The sequence below is a fragment of the Lingula anatina genome, chromosome 4 (genome assembly GCF_051362555.1).
Source record: "Lingula anatina isolate TDL-2025a chromosome 4, LinAna3.0, whole genome shotgun sequence".
NCBI lineage: Eukaryota > Metazoa > Brachiopoda > Lingulata > Lingulida > Lingulidae > Lingula > Lingula anatina.
The window spans coordinates 22,287,874-22,305,585 of NC_141770.1; the positions used below are offsets into that span (position 1 = coordinate 22,287,874).

The 17,712-nt window shown below is 37.0% G+C and overlaps 1 protein-coding gene across 1 annotated transcript; it reads right to left on the reverse strand.

Annotated features, from left to right (window-relative positions):
* Positions 1-9,108: 9,108 nt before the first annotated feature.
* LOC106163735 (uncharacterized) lies at positions 9,109-16,658 on the reverse strand. Its single transcript, XM_013541408.2, has 5 exons — positions 16,518-16,658; positions 12,075-12,224; positions 11,592-11,771; positions 10,942-11,064; positions 9,109-10,718 (listed from the first exon to the last, which is right to left on the reverse strand). The coding sequence occupies exons 2-5, from the start codon at positions 12,171-12,173 to the stop codon at positions 10,563-10,565; spliced, it is 558 nt and encodes a 185-aa protein (XP_013396862.2). The 5' UTR covers positions 12,174-12,224; positions 16,518-16,658; the 3' UTR covers positions 9,109-10,562.
* Between the last annotated feature and the right edge of the window lie 1,054 nt (positions 16,659-17,712).

Consider the following 17,712-nt stretch of genomic DNA (forward strand, 5'->3'; position numbering starts at 1 on the left):
TTGTTAGAGGTATATTGACTGGAGTATAACATGAACCCTGACATTATACGCATTATAAGTTGCAGTCAACTTCAAATTCTGGTAAGTTTGTACTTGAAGCATAAGATTTACTTCATAAATTTCCTTGACCTCCGCCAAACCCCTCGGCGTATCACACTTATTTTTATTAACTAGATTGGGATGTACGGACCTTTGCCCTCTTTCAGCGAACGGTAATCATTGCTTGACATTTAAGCAGTTGCTTTTACCTGGAAAGATGCCTTGGGAATGCTGTCCATAACCCAACCATGGGAGGAAAACCAACTTAACAACAACTCAGCCATCTTCCGAAAACGCACACAAGTCCCTCGCTAGCACCAGTAATGAAAACAACCGGTATTAAAGAATATCAAATGAGTGTTGTGATGATGGCAATTCTCTGAAGTGCAAAACCATGGGGATTCATTGCAGGCATGTGAAGTAAATGGAAATTGAACAAAGCCCTTCTGAATACCAGTGCCTATATTGGGTATTTTTCCTACTAGTTTGAGAAAATTAAAGAAAAATCTCAAGGGTATCGCTTAATACAAATAATGCAATTATCTATCGGTCTGTGACAGTATTGCGTATATGTTCTCACACTTATAGAACTTTTTGTCATTTACATCTTTATTTAATCATGGTTAGATTAACTTAGAGTGCTGACGCTAAGTACGTACACATGTTGGTAGTTATTAAGGTAACAATGTAAGGTGGGTATAAATTGCAGAGGATTTAATTTAATAACAATATATTCATGTACATAGTGGCGATTTCAAAGAGATGTCTATAATTGCATGCATTCTCTTTCTTCTACACTTCTGTAAAGCTTCGGTCACTCAATAGCACCGTTTTTTAAATCTATCTATATATTCCTTTATTTTAATTTTTTTCATTTTTCAATTTGTTTTATATTTTTTATTCTGTTTTTTTACACAAGTCGGATCAGCATCTCTACAAGATCTAGACGGGCATATTTTGCGCCATTTTCTGCAGTGAAATTGTTAGAATAAACCATGCACTGGTCAACACTTTCGTGAGATCGGCATGATGTGATGTCCTCCGCACAGGTTATCTTAATGTTTCTGCGCTTTCTCTCTTGAGAAGGAAGGAAAGACTTTTTAATGGATCAAATAAAGCTTCTTCAAGACTATGAAAAGGTTTCGTTATTTGCAGTCTGTTCAATGCCCTCCCGTGGAAATCGTATATTAGGAATGCAACGCAGTCCAATAGAGTTCAGTATAGTGAATCAAGGCGCGTTTACAACAAAGGTAAGTCGACACATCTTGATGCGACCTTTTTCAATGGCCGACCTTATTTGGTGATTTACAATTATATAGTCTCGCCGTGCATTGCGGTAGATTATAACTTTTGGTTTGAAATAATAGCAATCACAGCCTGCCTTTGGTGTTAGTTTTACATAAGCGCTAAAGCCCGACAATGAGTCTAAACATATCAACTAAAAATATTTTATGAAAATCCATTTGAATAAAATATTTGTCTAAAAGACTGGTCATGTATTTCCTTTCTAAATCAGGCGCAGCATTTCATTCGATGGGACCAATTCTGATTTCCCTACAGACTCAAATATCCGTTTAAAGATTTAGACCAGTCTTGGGTTCTTTTGTGAAGGTTCGACCTGTAAACGCGGTAATGGTCTCTAAGGGCGAATTCAGATTCATGCATCATATTAGCTGGGTCGGTCCAACTCTTCAGAGATCCTCGGTAAAGTGCAATCAGTTGAATCAGCTTAATCAGCACACAATAGTTGATTAACCCCTAGCTGCTCGAGGAGGCGTGTGAGACGATCGATATAGCTGATTCCACTGATTGCACTTTAGTGAGGATCCCTATTAGAATTGGACAGACCCAGCTAGTGCGATGTGTGAATCTGAATGCGGTCAGAGATTCATTTAACGTCACAGCTGAAGTCCTATAATTATTCCCTTATCCCAAAGCCCTGTTACCTATCAGAAAAAAGCTTGGTTCTATGTACTTGTATAAACATAACATGTCGGGTATATGCTAAAAACAAATAGGGATATTTGCATCTGAGGGTTAAACATGTAGAAACACTAGTATATAATTTAGGTGGTAACAAATTATTTTTAATGACTATACATACATATCAACGTGTGTATCAAAAGAAACATAGAATAAATCACACCGCTTAAATCTGTATGTACAGAACGTGTGGTACATATAAACTTGAAATAGGCACGCAACTAATTGCACAGGAGTCAATACAGACATCCGGTCTTTTAATGACACTGTTTGAAGTTTAATGGCATCAAATTATACTGTGTTTGACACCAAAGGCATTTTAAACGACCTTCCATTCCGAAAAAAAAATGATTCTGACAAGAATCAGACATTTCCATGCTTCGCGTCAAGAAAGAATCATCAATAATGAAGCAATATTTCCAATCCATTTCCCTACATAAATGGTGATGTGTAACCTTTATGTGATATTGTTGATTTCAATTCAGACACAAATTATAGACAACTTGCAAAAGTTAGAATATTTCATTTAGTACAGTTATATGCTTATTGCAGTGTCTATCTTTTTTTTTTTTTTTTTTTTTTTTTTTGCCAAATCAATTTTTAAAATTACCCAAAGATTCTATAAAGGATGGTCTTGTCCTAACAACAAACATACACGTTTATGTAAATACATATCTGGACCAGGAACAATGGTTTTATGAAAAAGACGTAATATAAACATTTATAACAAAAATGTCCTTTTACCTCGAATGGATCTTAGCGCTGATGCGGTAATCTAATTCTGGTCATGTTCAAGTTCTGTTCCACAAAAAAGAAAAGTATAGTCAACTACGCTATATGGACCGATAAAAGTTTCTGTGCAATTTCTCATCAATTCCTAGCTTGCATTTGCCATTTTAAATACTTCTCAATCAGGAACCAAACCACCATGAAGTACGCAAAACCTCAGTCGCTTCAACAAAGCCATACAGATGATATGCAAAAAAGGGTTTTGGCCACTGATGCTCTTTACCATGGTTTCTCTATTATTACATTGGATTTGTACTTGAAATGTATGGATCACTTGTATGTCACGATGGCCAACGATGCCGAGACAGTTGTCAAAGGTTCATTTCTCTTAGAAAAATCGTAATTGCTGTGAATTGAAGAGAAGTTTGCAGTTGCCTGATCTCTCCCAACAACTGATTGTCATCTACGTACAATGTCCGTACTTGCCTGTCCTGGGATTTGCATTACGGTAAATCTTCGAAAGTTTATAACACCAACAATGATTCCAATGTCTTTTTTTCCAAGATTTATCATATCTGCTACTTGCAAAAGCATACATTCTCATCTTAGCGCTACTCGCCTTTCAAAAATTCACTCGCCTTTCAAACATTCAAAGTTGTTCTTTTTTTTAATATTTCAAACAGAATATTTGAGAAACAATTTGAGAAAGAAATGATTGCTGTCTGATGACGTTCTCTTCCACCTCAGATGCTCAATACTATTTCTCAGCGTTGCAACTATTACAGATCGCAGTATGATAAAAAAAGCAATCTATTTATCTGGGGGTTAACTCGCCGATAGATTGCTATTTCATCGATACTGGTAATGGTATTGAACATTCATCCGACGATAGGGCAGTGTGAAGATTCTGATTAAGATCTTGTATGAGTCTTGCTCTGTTCATGATGAAATAAATCGTCTGTTCTCCTCACTTGAAAGATATCGAGCTTCTAAAGGCCAGTCCCATTCATCTTAAAAAACTGATTGAAGTTTGTGCCGCGTGAACCCTCGTTGGTTTCATGTGTCTAATTAAAGATTTTCACAGATCGTATGCTTATAAACAAATTGATGGCTATTTGTAGACTAATGCCTTGTATTCAAAAATGATTGATCGAGTAAACATTTGTTTTTCCGCTTTATTGCAAAGGCGATCAAGACATGTGAAAGGAGTTCGATTACAGTATAACCAATGCACGGCCATTGAAAGGAATGGCGACAAACATATAACGGTTGATATTCGTATACAAGCCATTTATAGTGAACGTTTTTTTTTTTTTTTTTTTTTTTTTTTTTTTACATTTTTGTTTCATTTTCTTTTCCACTGTCTTTCTCGGTATTTGTTATCTCCTGATGAAAGGCTGAAAGACGCCATTATATAATTTTATTTCTAATTTTAACTAATAAATCACTTATTCTGAATGGGACCATAGGTGTTTGCAGTCGCACGTTATTTTTCTTCTGCACGTGTTTTGACTTAAAGCCTGAAGGAGTGAAGGGGAACTTGGTAACTTTTGTGAATGAGGTGTTTTGTGTGATATCAAAAGGCCAGTGCTGTTGGCATTGGAATCACTCGAGGAACTGTCTGTAAACTCATTCAGCATCGCACAAAGTAATATACGCGACCAGGCATCAGCACTGGCCGTCCCCCTTAAAACTAAAGCCTGAAAGAACCGTATACCCTACCAGAAGTGTCCTCAAAGGAGAACATTGACAGCACCTTCTCTGTAAGACAGTGGCAAAAACGCACAAAAACCACAGGATCAGTCAACGGCAGACTCCTGATATGTGACCCGGGACAAGGTGTACTCCTAAGATAAACTTTTTTAATCCAATTGGGAAAGGGCCACAGATAGGAATGGTCCCGACAACTCCAGTACCGAGAAATGCGTCATAAGAGATATGTCTGGTTTTCTGAAGCGAAATGTTTTCGTGGCGTTGTTGGCATGCTCCAATATTTCATGTCAAGTTCGGAAGTGATTTGCTTAAGGCTGTGAGATGGGAACTGTTGCCCACTTTGGGCCATCTTTGGTCTGCCATTCCCTACGAAGGCCGAAGCAACCTGGTGTGGTTTACCTCAGGGAAAGTGTAAATGGTGTTATTAGCTAGGATTCATTTCGGCCGTACCTTTCTGTTCCAACATGGCAAAGCTTCATATCTCACCGTGCTTGCAAAAACGAAAAGTCTTCAGTGACCAGGAAATTGAGCGAGAACAGTGGTCTTCTTTTTCTCCCGATTTGAATCCCATTGCGCACTGTTGGGATGCTCTAGACCGAACTGTAAGGAGGATAGAGGTCCAACCGATTACACGGGATGAGCTGAGGCAGGCGTTCATGTCAAGGGTGGTGGGTTAATCTGAGCCAACAAAGTGCAGAACAACACTCCGAAGAATAGATGACTTAATCTGGGTTTGTGGCAGCTACCCGAGATAATGACTCGATTAATCCTAAATTGTACATTGTTGTGTTTGAGTGCCTCTACTTTTTTTAGCTTATCCCTGCTTTTTTTAACATGATATATGATGTTCACGATAAATAACCGACGATTTAACAAATTTATAATTGATCACCAAAAGGTACTCAAACCAAACAATCTACAAATATACTGTAACTTGGAATCACGCAGAACATGAAATGATAATAACATACTAATGAACTGGTTGTAAGTTACATTTTGTCTTAGTTTGAACTTATTGAAACCGTAGACGCAATTCTCCAATATTTCCAAACAACTACTCCAATTCTGCCTTACACGGGAACTTCTAAATGATATGTTTCCAAAGGCCTGTTTACAGCCAAACTTGACCCACTTAACTTGGAACAACTCATAACAGAAGGGAGCCTGATTACGATAAGTTTACTGATAGTGACCAATATAATTTGTGTTTTGCACGCTCACCGTCAATACCCTTGAGGTAAGTTATAGTATAAGTCTTTGGAATGGTTTGCTATGGCGAGATAATCAGCCTTGTCTGCCGCTACGAGTCGTAGTATTAGTAGTTAGGTCGACACATCTTCAATCGGAACAAGATTTAATGAGGACTATCGTCTTGACTGAATTTCCAGAATACCTAGAACCTCAGAGAACTGGCAGGACTTTCCTCTACCCAGCACGCACATGTTATTTTTATTGAAGACGTATCAATCTAGTTAGTTATATGGGTACTAAGTCTTTGGGTGCGGAGAGTTTCCAAAAGAAATATAAGAAACCAAGGCTATTTATTCTCCCAATGGACAAAGACAAATTCATGTAGGTGGTGTTGGAATGTTGCCCTTAAGATCAAAATTTAGCATAAAAATTTTTTGGCATTATATTCTGCAGGTGCCGCCATCGGTCCACAAATTTGTGCGTTGGTTTCAGCACCATTGCCGTGTGGTATGCTAAGACTTTTTTGCGACCTGACAACAGAGAATAAAGCTGGATACAGTTACTGCCCAACTGCATTTTTCACTGTAGAAATCTTATCAATTTTTTACTCAAGCCTGCAACTAGTCCGGGAAGACATTGTAACGAAATGGTTTTGCTTGCAAATTATTTAAAGAGCTTTGTAACATTTCACGAGATGAACGTAATGGTTTTGTTTAGAGTTTCACAAAATGTAACCTAATTTATTATGTACATGCAGCTAATCCATTAGACGATCTGGTCTAGCAAACTCATCAAACTTTGCAAGATACATTAGATGAAGGTGGGGGCAGTGTTTAGGATTCTTTGTGAACGATGGGTTCACTTTACACCATAAGTTGTTACTTTAAACCAAATAAATTAAATTAACACACCCTCTGAAAAAGCCTTAGCTTTTCACACGAAGTGACAATATAAAGAAAGCACAGACTAGTAATCATTTACCCGGTTCAAGACAGAAAAGAGTGTTCTGAAAAATCTTGACGAATCGTGGGTCCGAGGAAAATGCATGTGTTTGTAGGATATTTTTGACTTTGAAACACGATACATTTATTACCGGAAAGTGTGAAATAATGTTGGGTTTTCATGAATTAAATATGTATACCTGTATCATTCTTTACTCTCTGTTTGTCAATTATCGTATTAATTCAGAGAGCCAAGACTATCTTTGATCTTCCTTGCCATTGGTATTAAAAAAGATTGGATAACTTGCATCTAAATGACAAAATATACACGTACATGCGCCGCGTTCCCAGTGGAGATGTGACGGCTTTCATCTTAGACCCCATTCCTACAGGCACATCATCAGTCCACGTGGATCGACCTAACTCTGCGGGAACTCTCGTTAAGTGCAATCAGCTTAAATGTATGACACGCCTCCTCTTGTTTACGGCGTAGTCGCATTAGCACAAGTTTTTCTGTATTCTATTTAACGCCAGGGGAGGCATGTTAATCTGATTGCACTTAGCGAGAGCCCCCGAAGAGTTGGACCGAGCCACGTAGGCTGATGTGTTTATGGGAATGCTTCCTATGGGTATGCTCTCTTAACACACACCCCAAGTGCGTTCTGTCTTTTTAATATCTGTCCATTGGAAAGCTAAGTTTATCGTTTTGTTGTCCCGTTTACCGCCATCGTTACAAGTGAATTAGAAGGTCGTGTCACTGTGGTTTCGAAACGCAATCTACACGGTCTGTCGATAAAGTGTCATGTCACGAGTGGAAATGCGGCCATTACTATCATGTACTCTCAACTCGACTCTACCGATTTTGTGACATCTGGGACAGCTAGAAGGGTACCTGGTCGAGAGAAATAAGCATGTGTCTTCTACCAGTGGATTCCAATAAACGTCAAAATATCCCATTTTAAACTTCATTGTCATGTATGAATACACGTAAAAAAAGGATATAACACGAATATTGCATATTTTGAAGTTGCTTTTTCTTTAGGAGAGTGAGTCGACGTGAAATATCAGTTTTGTGGAACGTGGATAAAACATCGTTTTATCAAAATGACTATTGACATTTTGAACGCAAGAACGGTTAATTGTAATATGCCATATAACAAGGTGATGAAGACATTAGATAATTACATGTTACACACCATTACCGCATTGGAGCCAACAGAATTATTGAAATGCGTTCGTCTCTACTTAGATATTTTTTTTACAATAGAATAATGTAACTTCCTGATAAGACTTGATATTTATAACTTTACTAGTGTAAAATTAACTTCTGCAAAGTATCTACAGTGAAGGTAAAGTCGACAGATTTCCATCAAAACAGGGCTAGATTTTTTATTGATTGACACCAAACCATTCAATCATACAAAATATTAAATATTTGAACTGTATTAACCGTAGAATAAAAAAAATAAAACTCAAAATTTGGTTTGGAGGCCCCCAATGACAAAAGACAGAAATAAAGCTAGTTCGATCAGGACAAAAATAAACCAAAAACTTACTCGGAAATGCGCTGATGTCTAGTTATTTATTTGAAGCAGACGGAAGAGTCAAAACGGGATAAAAAAACAATGGTGGCGTTCTTCGATCCAAACCATCGCCGTTGTAACCTTCAAGAAACGATCGCATGTAGCGTTCAAAAAAGGACAATAATTTGTAATCACATGTAACCATGTATGAACAATATGGAAATTTAGCACTCCCCAGAGAGACAAAAAAAAAGCTAATAGTGTTCAGGGGCCACCACATCACTTCGTTTAGCTAATGTGCATGAATTTGATCTTGGGAAAAAGTTAAGTTTAATGTTAAATGGCACAATTAAGGCAGAAAAAATAGCAGGCATAGAATGTGTCTTTTTTTATCTCGCTAAAACACACCATCGACGGCGTTAATACTCGATTCCATTTGCGTAACATGTGCCCATTAGCTTTGTAACGTAATGAATCGCTAAGATTAATTTGCAAGTCCTTATTTTTTGCGCTGTCATCATGATTGTCAACCCATAATGCTATTACAGTTGTATCTTAGTAGGCGCGCCTGGGGCATTGTGAGAAAGGGCGTTTAAGGACATTGTAATGCGGACTTCATGTGATGTATTATTCAACTGATGCTGATCCTCTCTCTCTCTCTCTCGGTAAAACACAATGGTCTCATGGATCGGTCTTCCCTACTGCAATGGACACACATTGCTTCAAGCCCTCACTTTTTATTTATTTATTTTTTTTTATTTATTTTTTTTTTTATTTATTTATTTTTTTTTTTTGTAATATGGTTTATAAAAGTGGTACTCTTATTCAAATTCGTTTTATGTGATGTTTAGATGCATAAATCAATCAAGGCGACAGCCAAGCAAAAAATAATAGAATTTGAAAATTATAATTATACTGCTTAAATCCATCGCCATCAAATCATCCAAAAATTTGTGGAGAAATATTTAATTTAATATTTTTCAAAAATCTGTGATTTCACATTTTATTTAATATCTGTACCTGGTAACACTGGATTTGTGATTACTGGTCAAAGTAGGCCTATTTTACCCTCCTTAAATACGACTAAATATTATTTTTTGGTCCGTAAAAAGATAAAGTACTGGGATACAATTACAGGTTATCAACATTTAGTAACCTGTCTGCTAAACTATATGAATCTCTATCATTCCTCTATCACTCTATTTATACACCCCCTTTTTAGAATAAATAGCATGTTAATAAACAGCCACAGCTCTTTACTCTATAAAAGAAGACTAACATGTAAATACACTGTTACTTTTCACTAGACACTAATATACGCGAATACAAATACATGAAGTAGAAAAGGATCGTATTCAAATTGTGCACATTTCGTTTATGCTTTCTTTCTTTAAATACACACGCATATTTAAATAAGCTTTTAAAAAAATGTTGCTAGTTTGTTCACGGGAAAAACTATGAAACTATGTCAAGCAAATTAACTCAACACAGAGTTGTTCATTGTATTGAACATAAAATGTCAAAATTGCTCGCTAAGTATAACAAAAAAAAAATAAAAATAAAATAAATTTGTACATTTTGATTTTTTAAAACTTAATCTAAGACACCACTGGCATTGGACAGACTATTCTATAGACTGGAAATATTTTCTTACAATACTGCCACTATATCCAGCAATTAATCCATCGCTGCTGTCTGCTTTTCACTGACGATAAACAAAAATAGAAAAGTTTGAACAAAGACTAGGCTGGGGTAGCGCTAACAGTCGCCAATTTAGCCAAATGCTAAAACTGACATAAATTGGCTAAACAAAAAGGGCTTGATTTGACTTGTTTTAGTCAAATTATAACCATTTGGATAACAAATTGACAAAAAAAGTGGTGATTTGGCTAAGCGAAAAAAAATTGCTAGCGCTACCCCAGCTAGGTCTTCATAAATTCTTTATAAAAAACAAGTTCATCTTATACAAGCACCTGTGTATAAAAAAAGACGCCCGCCAAGTCACATACTTTGATCGTGAATATTCATATCATAATAAAAAAAACGAGACAGCACTGGGGGCTTTGTTTGTCTTAAATTGTCCCATTTTCTTTCCAGATAATCAGTGGTAGTGTCTTAAGGCACGTTACTTCCAGTTATTCTTATATACAACAATTTTTCTTCAAATATGAAATGAAAATGCAAGGGATGCACGAGACAGCTTACTAGACTTCAACGAAGTGAAGAAATATTGCGGCCTGAAAAGCGTTGGTATAACTACGAGTTTTGAATTTAGAACTGGAAAGATTCATTTTTAAGTACCAAAAGAATTACTGAAGACCCCAAAGTGCTATCACTGTTTCTTATTATAATAATAATAATTATATAACGCCATAACCCCATATACGCCTCTCTTTACTCATGACCGTTGATTGTTACTTAAAACTCCCGAAGTTTTTGGTCTTCAGTATTTGGTTTCCGAGGTGACGGTGGTGGTTGTGGTGGTAGTCGTACTGGAGTGATGGGTAGAGATGGTAGTAAAGATTGGCCGTCCACGCCAAGCTCTCGCAACGAAGAAAAAATCTACGATAAATACCACCAATGCCAGCGAGGCAAATACCTAAATAAAAAGGAGGAATCGTTAATCGCCAATTCGCAGTGCTGACAAGAAATAATTTTCACATGCATTATGAGCTGTTAAAGTTATGTCAAGTGAGGAGACCGCGAGATCGCTGCCATTCCTGTCACACCTGTTTTAACCATGTTTGTAATGTTGCAAAAATGTAAAACTGTATAGCGAAAAACCGCCATCATAAACAGTGCCCTTTCTTCCCTTTACTTACTATTGTTGCGACTCTTGCTGCATATTGTGAGTTCCTCCAGTTAGCATACTTTGAAGCTTCAACTGCAGCCGTGATAAAGGCTGCCAACCAGAACAACAGCAGAATCACAAAAGCAATAAATTCCTAGAAATACAAAATAAATCATAAAAATAAGCACAGCAGAGAATTATGTGCATTGGTTTCACGCTCAAAAAAACTGAGGGCGATTTTTTCGTCCTTTCCATTTTCACAAATTTAAAGAAAATGCTTTGCGATTTATTGCAGGATACATGTGCGACCTAGATATGCCATGTTCAAAATATATAAATGTATGGCCTCAAAACTAAGACCACTCTATGAGGATCATATGATCAGATAATGATGAAATTCTTTCGGTTCGACTTAAAAGCCCAAAAATATTCTGCAATTTTCAGGGGCGGATCCAGGATTATTTGAAGGTGCGGGGGGTCCGCGGTCCGATCATATAATTGAAGAAGGTGCAGTTTGAAATATATTTTCGGCTGAACAAGATACAAATTTATTTTATTCATATAATAAATTACTGCAACGGTCCTTAAGGGAAACCACGCTAGCTTTAAATGAAATTTTAAATCCTATCTTCACTTAAATATCTCTTCAAATTGAATTATTTTACTCCTAATGCCACTTACCAACAGTAACCATATGGGCACCTTATTCACCAAGAGAGTCATATAGAAGATGATGATTACAGTCACAAACACAAGGGAGAAAATGCCTACGAATTCCACGAAGGTAAGGCCAGGGAAGTAATGGCTTACGCTAGAATTTACTACGACAGCAGCGCAAATGATTACCAGGATAGAGAGAACCTAAAATTGAAATAAAATACTGTGAAGTTTTGAAACAATTTTCCCTTAAGGAACTTTTTATGCATTGTGATAGCTTGGGACCAATACTGCTCGTTTGCCATTAAACTGCCAGCAGGTGTGACCAAACGCGTATCTATAGTATTCTTCAAATATCGCGAACTGAAATCATCCAACGCCGGATTTAAGTTTTTCAATGTAATTTTTTTTAAATAAATGTTAAGGGCAGCACACAAATGGCAAAACATTCAAAATACCACATGGCAACCACTGAAGTTGAACAAAACTAAACATATACTTTATTACCACTTCGACTATCTTGAATATCCCGGGAACAGTGGCGAGATACTGTGGATAACATCCAACTGCGGTCGTGGTTCGAGCTGTCACGGTTTCTCCCGCCATCTTCTCAAAGCAAAGGCTTTCTACACAGCAGTGTTATTCAAAAGCTCCACTCTGAAAATGCAAAGTGCATATAAATGGTTGAGAGAGATAAAACACATTTCTAATTTTACAAGATAGTGCGCATGTTCAAATTATAATTTAAAAAGTAAATTAAATCAAACCAATATATTTATAAAAGCTGATTTACTGTAAGACTATTGGTTTCAAAAAGAAATCAAATTCAAAAAGAAATATTTACAGTATAAAAGAGCTTTAATTTTGTCAAGCCACAAGAACAAGGGTTCACGTTGGGCGAGTAACTGCACCAAAAATATGAAGCTTCTGTAACTACAGTGATCTAATGACGTAAGTTGGACAGATACCCTACTACTCGTTCTAGAAATATATTAAGTTAAAGGTGCATACAAAGTCAATTTTTTGTCACAAAAACCGACCAAATGCCAGCATATAGTTTCAAGTAGTATAACTAAGAGAAGTACCAAAAGGCATTGTTTAATTTTACCCGAAAATGATGTTTGAACGGATTTTTCTGCTGGCATTCTAAGCTGTATGTCAATGGGGCAGGAAAGTAGGTCACGAAAGAAAGTTAAATTTACAACCAAAAATTTAAAGAAAGGAGCAGTCTAAAGGTCTTTTATGGCTGATCGAGTGATCTATTCAGTTTATCCCTTGGCATGTTGAATTCATTTGAGTCATATAAGAATCTTGTAGAAGTGGTTTACATGTGTTACTGAGAATCCACGCTCCACCGATGCTCGGTTCGTATGTACCTTTAAAAAGGTCATCAAAAATTATAACCCTTCTTAAATAAGACAATAAATATCAGCACATTTTTGTTTCGTGTCAAGGACTATTTATAAAATTCTGTGAGCTTGTATCCGGCTCAGATTGTAAGAAGAGCACTCTTTTTTTTTTTCGCGTCGCTCTGGCCATATTAGTTGAGCCTAAACTGTATTTCATATTGTAACTAAAAAAAACTCAAACAGCGCAACCTATGCCAAGATTTATAATTAAGTAATAATTAATGGATCATCACCAAAATCTAATAAATTTTTCCTTTGTCTGACTTATCCCGAAAATGTCATGACATTGGCCCATTTATGACCTATCCTGAAAACTTAATTACTGAATAATTAATTAATTTCATCGAAATCCGTCCCTTAGTTTTTGCGTAACGCTGTGGTATAAATTATTGGGCAGTGTGTTAAATCGTAGAGCGAGGCCAGGCGAGAAGAAATAAAGTCCCCATTCTGGTACTCTTCTTTGTTAATTTAATTAATTCAATTTAATCTCAACTTTGTTAATATGACCTTCTACGAAATGGGTTATGAAGCAGGCAATATCATAGTGAGACGCAGACAAGCGTATACAGTCGTTTCTTCTTTTAAGAGATATAATACTACCAAGCAGAGTTCAGGTGGAACGATGTATATGAGGACTTCAGTATGGCGTCAAGTTACCGAAAACTATTTCATAAAAAAAGGATGTGGTCAGATTGTTGGTCTTGTACACCCACGCTACTGAACTTGGGAAGCTTAACCCACGCAGCACGTGATCACGAGGCACTCTAATGACGAATGCTTGAAATATCTCGATCAGATGCACGTGTATATGACAGTCAGTGGAGAGAGAAAGTGGGAGAAATTCACATTGTATTTATAGCAGCATTCCACTTCATGGTTATTTTAATTCGGGTTTAAAAATAGCTCATCGCCCGTTCTGATTCACGTGAAAAAAAAGGAACTTGCTCTCCTCATGATGAGATACGTGAAAAGTATGAGCAGCATTCCACTCAATGTTTTAATTATGTCAATGTGTATGATTTTTCTAAGGTACTGCGATTCAAATGCCCCGATTTTCCGATTTTGATTAAATTTATCGCGTTCCAACCCCATGTACATTAAAAAGTCAGATGTGTATTTTCTTGCAGTAACATGAGCGTTAGTTCTTTGTAAGAAACTACCCTATTCGACCTGACAAAATCACATAAAAAAGACGCTGGACTAAAACCCTTGACGTCAAATTGTGATGCCGTTAATTCATGTAAGTGCACAGGAGAATCACTATTATTTCTCTTACAGCCAGGTTTGCTTCACGTGTATTCGACAAAATCCATGTTTCTCCGCTTCTAATCAGCGGAATGGACCGAGTCATTGGAGATGTCTCATTGATTTCCATGAGCACCCTGAGAACCCTTCTTTTATATATATCCATTGCTTCTGTTTAAACTGAAATTTTGCAGAATAAGGGTGCGCTCACAACCAAAGTTGATCCATGGACTAACAGGTCCGCAGATCAAAGATGGTTGTGAATGCAGCCCAAAGTCACAACGGCGAATTGAAAATATTTTCTCCAACAGATACCCAATTGTCAGCTGATTATATAAAAATAAAAGATAAATAGTTGACTTTAATGAAAGCCGCGGTTCTCTCATCGGGTTACAGTCTACCTACGACTAATTTACAAACATGTTAAAACGCGTCCGTCACATCCAAGAAGTTGCGCTGCTCACACTACTGGATTTCCCTTAAATTTCAGAATTTCAGAGTATTCCCTGAAAACTAAGATCCACTGGTTCATCACTGAATGTTTCACTTCTCGTCGCCATTCAACACCCTGCGTTTCAAAGTTCTTACCTCGGCTTTTTTCTACCCAGCAGTGTCGGTGAATGGTAGCCTATACATGTAGGAGGGCCAGCGTCAGTCTGTTCAGTGCTTTAAAACTCAGGGTATGACCAAGACCATCACTCTACAGCAAGGGCCAACTGAACAATGAAATCAATGCCGCGCAAAAATTCTCATTGGGCAGTAGAATAAATGTCATGAATAGGTGACAGACATATCTATGAATATCTAGTGAAAAGTCGATCTGTGGCCCTAGCTGGTAGACGGCAGCCAAGGCCAGGAAAATCGGTGTTTCACAGCAGTTCATTATTCTGATTGTTCGGGTGCATCTACTACATGTATTGTCCATTCCCGTCATAAACAATGTACCCTGAGCACGAGACTACTGACATATCCTCTCTCTAGCACATGCTGGTGGAGGGGAGTTTAAATATGAAATCCAAGTCGAAAGAATGCGGAATGTGCACGGAGGCAAAGCACTAGACAAGTACTGCAGGGCTACATGTAGGCCTACTAAGACTATTTGTACGCTATAGTAGAACAAACACTCGCTTTAAAAATAGGTCGACGTTTCATATGAATCTGTGACGTCCTCTTACTCAGGGTTGAAAACGCTTCATATTTTCGATTTCATATTGCTCTCTCTAGGGTCCCATAATGCTTATACCTAGGTTATATACGAAAGGCTTTCGTATGTCTTAGATTATACGAAACAGCGTAAATGAAAGACCGAGAACACGCTCGATACGCTGTATTCTTTCAGTCTGTACTCCGGTATATCCACTTAGGTTTGGACATTTATAGTGTCCTGTCCAGTTATCAATCACGGGCGGCTTAAAACATTTGCTAGTAGCTCTCGCTAGCTGGTGAGGCACGCTATGTTGTGTTATAATAAGGCCACTGTGGTTGCTTGTATATACTATATCATCCACTCTGGCCTCTGAAAAGGCCGTCGGAAACCTAACTGCCAGGAGGTAATTTTTACAGCCTGTGGTTCTGGGCCGTGGAAGTCATCTGGACGCTGACTTAAAAATCTCTAAAGAGCAACTACCCCCCCTCCCCTCCCCACCAAACAACCCCCTCCCCGTAACCTACGGCCCTTATACATGTTGTAGACCTCATATTTTTTTCTGCTGGTAGGCCTACCGTTTCATATCTAGAACAGACAGGTTTCTCGAAACTAGCCTCTGTCGAAACTCAAAGCAAAGTTGTAACCGTCAGACCTAGTTAACATAAGCAAAAATGGCCGAATTTAGTACTGCAAATACTGCAAACAGTAGTCCTATTATAATAGTGTTGTACATTCTACACAATGTATATGTTGGCCTACTAGGGCCTACGTGTAAAATTGTCTCCATGTCTTTTTCTTGCGTAATGTTGTCATACAAATATCATTTTAATTTCACTTTGAATGAAGTCCAAAGGACCACAAACGCCCATTCAGGACTCACAAGTGAAGGTCTTAAACGGCATAACATTCAGAACGCTTAGTAACGCGGGGTAGGTACCTAATTAACTTCATGCGCGAGTCGGTCTTTGCCTGACCTTAAGCAACCGGTAGAACTGCATCATATTCTGAGTGAATAGGATGTTTATGATATTGAAAATGAATCATAAAACAGTTACTTGGGACTATCCATCGTGTGTTCAGGAACAAATCACGATTTTTATATACAGCGAGTTATCAGTGAGTATTATATTGAGCCAAACGTGTACCTACCTGACGACAAGTAAGGCGGAAATTGCGGATACTTGTAGGCTCGTACCGTATCTGGGTCACGAAAATATCATTGAGCTGATGGAATGAGGTCAAGGAATCTCGTTTCGAAAATGTGACCTCATTCATAAGTGCAGATTTCCATTACCCCCTGTACATCTAAAATGAATTAACAGTACGCTGACAGTATAAATGCTTTTGTTTTTGTTTGCTCTAAATCTCATTTAGTTAGTTTTGTTATTATATTTTAAAGGCTAGCAAAATAAGAGAAAACAAGAAGTTCAAATGTAACACTCATTATCTTTTAGTTTTGAGATTGATACAGTAACCATCACATGACAGTCTTATCAAGAAGATGTAACTTCTTGGTCTTATGAATAGGCCTGATTGTACCCCCTTAAAACAGAGTTCCATCGGTTGTAAAAAGCATTGAAATCGAAGTTCAGCAAATACGTGAACAGTTCAATAGCATAAGATGGGAGTTTGGGGATCTTTATTGTTATGAAGAATAAATTTATATGTCATATTTTTTTTCAGATTATAATTTTAAAAACTTGTCCCTTTGAGGGAAAAATCGTAAAAGTAGACATGTAGACTAATAAGACTTAAAAGACATTTTGTGACAAACTAGTTCATTTATATGAAAAAAATACGCAAAAAAAAAAAAAAAAAAAAAAATTGAATAGTCCCACTAGGGTCTCCAGAACGTTATACAACAAGTGTACAACATGTAGGCCTACATTTTCACTTCCTTTTTAATTTTCGTTTTCTTTTCACTTTTTCTTTCATTATTTTTTCTTCTTCTTTTTGCTCAAGCTGAGTCAGCGTTTACGTGCATTTCTTTCATTTTCAACTAGTGTAAAATGCCATTTTTAAGCAAATAATGCGAGATTAGTACAAGTTTTAGGAAAAAAAGTAGGCCTACGGAAAATTTAGACAAAGGAAATCCTACTAACCGGGGTAAAATAAAACAAGTCAAGAAATTCTTGAGATAAAACATTTGGATACAGTTTTAAAAAATGGAAATGATAGTGTTGTCATAGTTCACTAAAGTGATCCAAACCTTTTTGATGAAGCATTTTGTGCTAAAACAACGTCTTTATCAAGTTGATCATAAATTAAGAATTCGCACTTTTGAAAAACACTTTACTTTTGACTGATATGAAAGAATTGGCCATCAAAATAATATTAATTAGAA

Bases quoted from the DNA above. Each gene is read 5' to 3' on its own strand.
- LOC106163735 (XM_013541408.2), bottom strand. From the start codon at position 12,173: ATGGCGGGAGAAACCGTGACAGCTCGAACCACGACCGCAGTTGGATGT. The intron at 11,772-12,074 runs GTAATAAAGTAT...TTTCAATTTTAG, and splicing joins TATTCAAGATAGTCGAAGTG to GTTCTCTCTATCCTGGTAAT. The intron at 11,065-11,591 runs GTAAGTGGCATT...TTGTATTTCTAG, and splicing joins TGCCCATATGGTTACTGTTG to GAATTTATTGCTTTTGTGAT.